Here is a 5,690-nt window from a genome sequence, read left to right as displayed (position 1 = left end):
TCAAATGAAACCTTAATTAAATTATGCAATGACAGCTCCTCCATAATATGCATAAAGATGCCCTTTAGTGGTGGCCTCTCTCCTGATTTGATAACATGTAATATATATATTAGTCAAATGGTCATGTAAAAAAATCTTTGAAAATATAATGAAAGTGAGAATCGAAAGGAATAATATTTTGCTGACTCAAAAAGTTTAACTTTAAATTAATATATAATTATGAAAAAATAAAATCCACCGCACGCTACAAAGCTACCATGAATTTCATCAGAATTGGACCCTGGCCTTTCCGTCTGTGAAACTGCAAGGCTAGTCGGCCAAGTTACACGTCAGCACACCCTCGTTGGTTCGTGCCTGCGCCGCTCCGCCCTTGTCTTTCCGCTTCCAGCTCGCCTCCCTCTCTCGTCTCGAATCCACACCATTTGTTGCTATTCTCTCAAGTCTTACCCCAAATTCTCAGCTCTCACCTTTCTCTCTCTTCAGGATCTACCCTGCATGGGAACGAAAGTTTTACGATCTCATCGAAATACAAACGACGCTGTCGTTGTGGTGGATTGCTGAATCGCCCGGGGCAATTCTCTTCTCTGAAATATGCTGCGGGAGGAAGATGTTATTTTTCGATCAAACGGAAGCGTGCGGAAGAGGACTAAAGCGCCGCCGCCGGAGAGCGGAAAGAAATACAGGCCCATGGGGGATATAATGCGGACGGCGAAGCCTGTTTGTCCCGTCAACGAAGACTATTACTCGTACATCAGGTGTGAGCAGTGCCGATCAGGCGAACGAGAGGACGAGCTCGTTCTCTGCGACCGTTGTGATATGGGATACCACCTTTACTGCCTCAGGCCGATCGCGGTCAGGGTTCCCGTAGGGCCCTGGTTCTGTCCTAGCTGCACCGGCGGGAGAACAGTGAGAAGTACGCACATTGATATGCTTATTTTGTTCTAGTTAGGATTTTGATTAGATGTTAAAGGCAACATTAGGCGTTCTGATCCTGCTTTTGGTTTCTCAGGGTTCCCGCAATTGCAGAAGATGATCGTCGATTTTTTCCGGATTCAGCAATTGACAAATGCCCCAGAGGACGAGGAGCTCAGGGCATTTCATAGTGGTCGGTGTCGATTGTTCTGATTTTTTTCTTTACCGGTTATTCAGTAATGACAACAGGGCTATCGATGCTATTTCTTATACATAAATTTGTTTTACCTTTTACTTTTCATTATAGATTATATATGGTTTGCATGTGTATTTTTGCCTGGTCTTTATGAAATTTCTTTTTTGTGGGTATTGTTCGGAGCATTACTTGCATTACACCCTTTTCATTTAGTTTTCACATAAGTTTATGAATTCTTGTGGCAGCAATAGTAGACTAAGAATCTAAGAATCCTAATACATATCACACTTTTCATGATAGCCAAGATCCTAAATATCTACTTGCAGACCCCTACTAAAACTTAAAGTTATAAAATAAATTAAACTAAGATTTAAATAAAACTTCAACTTTTGGTCAATTATCTTAAAACGATTGTAGATTTTGAGATTTGTAGCAATTAATTTGAACCGGCTACTTATATACCTTAGCAGTAATTTACATGACTACATGAACCAAATACTTGATTGAAAACTCATTTTTTTTTCTGTTTAGCACTTGCTTTTTTTTCATCTTCGCAGCCTAAACTTTTTTAATGTCTCATTTGATGAGTATTTGATGTCATACTTGCTGGTTCTTTTTGTAGCTAAACTATTCCTTGTTCGTTAATGCAAAATTGAACACTTTAAAACTTATTAAACTTTTCATTTGTGTAGTTGTTAAGCTTGCCTAAGTGCTTTTGTTGTAGCTAATCGCTGAACTTCAAAACATTTCATAACTTCTAAAAATTTAGTGTTGTGAAGGAAAAGAATAATGGATCCACTATCAATTGATGATCAATGTGCCTACCACTCATCTTATTTACATGATTTCCTTAAATGATTCAATTTGCACATGTCGGATTGCAAGTTTTATGCTTTTTTTTTTTCATAATTTGGAAAATGACATCATCTATTTAAGCACTGTAAATTCTTAATAATGTAAGAATGTTTTTGGGGATTCTAAGATGGTTTTGCACTTTAGGCTAGTCCGTAGTTTCTTAATTTTGACTAGAAGATGGTTGGGTTTTTTAAATAATTCTAACATGGATTATAGAATTCATTTAAACTTCTTGCAAATCCTATGCTAGTTTCCTTGTGAAATTGTTGAAGAAACTATTTACGTGATAATTACGAGGAATGTGGGGCCTATAATGCATCACAAACATTCTCTTGCAATGATAGCTTTTGCATCAAGTTTGACACAAAATAGTGGTTGACAAAAGTTTTAGGAGTGCATCCACATTCTCATAATTGAAATGCTAATAGTAATTGAGTTGCAAAAGTTATCATAAACAAATTTAAAACTCCGATGATCTCTAGTTTAGTGACAATAATACAATTGAATGTTGATGCAAACTTGGTGAGTAGAACAATTCCAATTATTGATTTGCGACCACAATAGTTGCTAGACCATCACAAAATTTGAGTTGTAGAGTCAATAAGTAGATGCATTTCTATTTTTCTTCCTGTTGACATCACATTTATTCATTCTTGTTTACATCTCATTCATGTGCACATCATATCAAAAGCTAAATGAAATTCACTTGCACCACATGAAATTACAACCAAGTATAAGATCTAGTTAAAACATGTTATATATGTTCTAGTAAGAAAATAAGTCTCTTGTTCTCCTACTACAAAATATACAAAGATCTAATTATAATTATTTACAAACTGTTCAAAATAAGTAATTAAATAGACATTATTAAATTTTACTAGTTACACATTACTGGAAAATCCACCCAATCAAGCAGAGATGTTGCCACAAGTCTTTGTATTATAAACCTCCAAAGTCACACCATTTGAAATCTATTTTTAGCAAATTAATAGTCGAAACATGCATCTTGACAAGACATGAATCAAAGAAGCCTAAGATTGCCCAATTTGAATCTCTTTAATACACTCAAATGGTGGAAAAATATCAAATGATCAATGGGGCATTTTAAGATGGTTGATGGAGTGTTTGGGGATTTTGGTAGAAATAGTTAAAATACAACCACAAAAATCTATAAATAGGCCTTATTTCACACATAAAGGGGATTTTAGATTGGGAGAGAACTCAGAAATTTAAAGAGTACTAAAACTCAGCTCATTGATTTCAACGACTATCATTGCTCGAATGCTCTTGTTTGACCGACATTCCCCGATTACAGCCTAAAGATTTCCATTAACAAACCATTGTTGTCTGACTATCATCTCTCTACTACATCACTAGACCTTTGTTACTTTCCGCAACTAATGCCAATTACCATTGTTGCCTAATTTCCTTACTCCACTATTGTTCAACACCGACACCACTCATCCCATGCTATGCCTCACTATTTTTCATTATTCTCACAGGAGGCCAAGATGAGAACTTGTACATTGTAATCCTCGGTTCTTCCAATTAGGAGGAGGATTTGATTTTTGTAATATTCACTTATATAGTGGATTATTTCAATTGGGCTAGACCCTATAATTTTCTTTTCTGGGGTTTTCACATAAAAACTCTTTTATTTCTTGTGAGCATATTTTTCTTTTTGTGGGCGAAATCTTGTTTAACCTTAAGATTTAATTTACAATCTATAATCACAAATTTTTAATACATAATAGTTTGGTTTTATGTGGGAAAGATCCTTCCACTATAAACACCTCTCTAGTGTTCGAAAGGCATAATGCTTACAACAATAAAACCACTAACTCTAGCACTCATCAATCTAGGAGCAAGTCCTTTAATCTAGGAAATCATAATCTTGTTGAAAAAGGCCCCCTCGGGGATGCCCTTGGAGGATCATGTTCACGGGATGGATGGGACTCAAAATCAAATACTTTAACTCTTACAAGAGGCTATTTGTAGACATTTCCTTCACTACTTGATGGAGTCTGTTTCGCCCAAGATTAACAATACATCAAAGCTAGTCAATTTGAGATCACTCATATAGAGCCCCATTATTGTCATGTTGAAATTTCTTCAGAAAAAAATGACCAAAATCTCCTTGACACTATTGTTCAACCCATCCTTTAAGTGTTGTTCAGCCGTCCCATAATCTCCTGACAACCATGTGAACTTGATCCTACCTTATCTCACTGACACCCCTTATGATGTGCTTCGAGATGAACCATGACGCTTAGTTTGAGAGGAATTTCCTTTTGGAGGAAATCAACTTCTTTATTGCCACAGTTTTCATTAGTCTTCGTCTCTGTCCGATGCTATGCTTAAGCATTCTATTCTAATGATATTCAAGTTACTCACTATAGATCCCTATGATAGATCATTTGACCCTTATGAGCATATTGATCATTATAGGATTATTATGCATATTTAACATGCCTCTAATGATTTCTTTGCTAAATTTTTCTTGCCACTCTCAAAGGTCAAGTTATCCCTTGGTTTAATTATCTTTCCATTATGACTATCCACACCTTCATTGACCTCACTAGATTTTTGTCGAGCAATTTATCGTGAATCAGAGTGTAATCAAGGACGCCTCCTACCTCTTTTGGTTTGCCAAAATGAGGGTGAAACTCTTAAATATTATGTTCAAAGATTATTCTCGAAGGCCTGCAAAATTCTAGGTGTGGATCTCGAGTTTATGCAAAAGGTTTATCAGGGAGCCTTGGGCCTTTTTCTCATCTCTAATGCGAGATACTTTTCGCTTCTATGTTAATCTTGTTCACCATATAGAAGCATAAATTATTGTTGATGTGGCAATCAATGCTCTTTGATATAAATTTTTCTTGCCACTCTCAATCGTGTTATCTTAGACAATCTTAATCATATCCATCAGTAACCCTTAGCATAAAAACTTTTGACCTTCAGGATGAAGACTCTATCCTCTATAGAGTCGTGCTTGTGGAGGGTTCGATCCATATTCCACTATCAAATGAACACTTTTTATTTAAAAAATGCAAGTTTGTTTTCTTCTATTTGTTGAGAGGTTGAGTTAGGAACCAAGACATCTTTGCTTGGAGTTTGGTAGATATGTCTAACATTGATCGTGAAACAATTGTACATTCTCTAAAGATAAACTGAACATTTAAGCCGATTATTTCAAACAAGAAAATCTTGGCATAAGATTGCTTGCAAGTGATTGAACAAGAGGTTGATAAGCTTTCGTAGGTTGAATTCATTCATGGAGTGTGCTAGCCTTCTTTTGATGAGGACATCAAAAGATCGACGGCTATGATGTGGAGTTTATTATTTTCTTTTGTGTCTTATGTACTAGTTTATTTTGTTTTCATGTTTTCCCATTTTACCCCTAGGGGTGGTCATTTGATATTGTAGCCCCGAGGGCATTTATGTCTTTTAGTTTTTGTTTCATTTTGGCCTATTTATAGGAGGCCTCATGCATTGTACTAGACATTGATGAATGAAATGAAAATTGCTCCCTTTTGTTCTCTTTGTGAGTGCATAACAAGATCTCTTAGTGAGTTCTTCCTTTGAGATCTCTTGGTGAGTTCTCTAGTTTATTTTATGTTTATTCGTTCACCATCTCTCTCTCATTAGAAGCTCCACAAAATCCCCTTCCCCCAAACCCTAGCCGCCGGCTCCCCCACCTTGGATCTTGCCGCCGGCCACCACCACC

At 36.3% G+C, this 5,690-nt stretch overlaps 1 protein-coding gene across 5 annotated transcripts in view; it reads left to right on the top strand.

Moving 5' to 3' along the window:
- The first annotated feature begins 257 nt into the window (after positions 1-257).
- The window catches only part of LOC110102586 (probable Histone-lysine N-methyltransferase ATXR5), a 22,608-nt gene continuing 17,175 nt past the window's right edge, over positions 258-5,690 (top strand). For 2 of the 5 annotated variants that reach the window (XM_020831000.2, XM_020830991.2), the window contains exons 1-2: positions 268-913; positions 1,010-1,105. In XM_020831000.2, the coding sequence (XP_020686659.1) occupies positions 592-913; positions 1,010-1,105 (418 nt within the window). In that variant the 5' untranslated portion in view covers positions 268-591. Of the gene's footprint in view, positions 914-1,009; positions 1,106-5,690 lie in introns of all 5 variants that reach the window. The other 3 variants (XM_020830981.2, XM_028698609.1, XM_028698610.1) reach the window with 3 other exon arrangements.

Source organism: Dendrobium catenatum, unplaced genomic scaffold (genome assembly GCF_001605985.2).
Source record: "Dendrobium catenatum unplaced genomic scaffold, ASM160598v2 fragScaff_scaffold_1117, whole genome shotgun sequence".
NCBI lineage: Eukaryota > Viridiplantae > Streptophyta > Magnoliopsida > Asparagales > Orchidaceae > Dendrobium > Dendrobium catenatum.
This window is presented reverse-complemented; position numbering and strand designations above follow the sequence as displayed.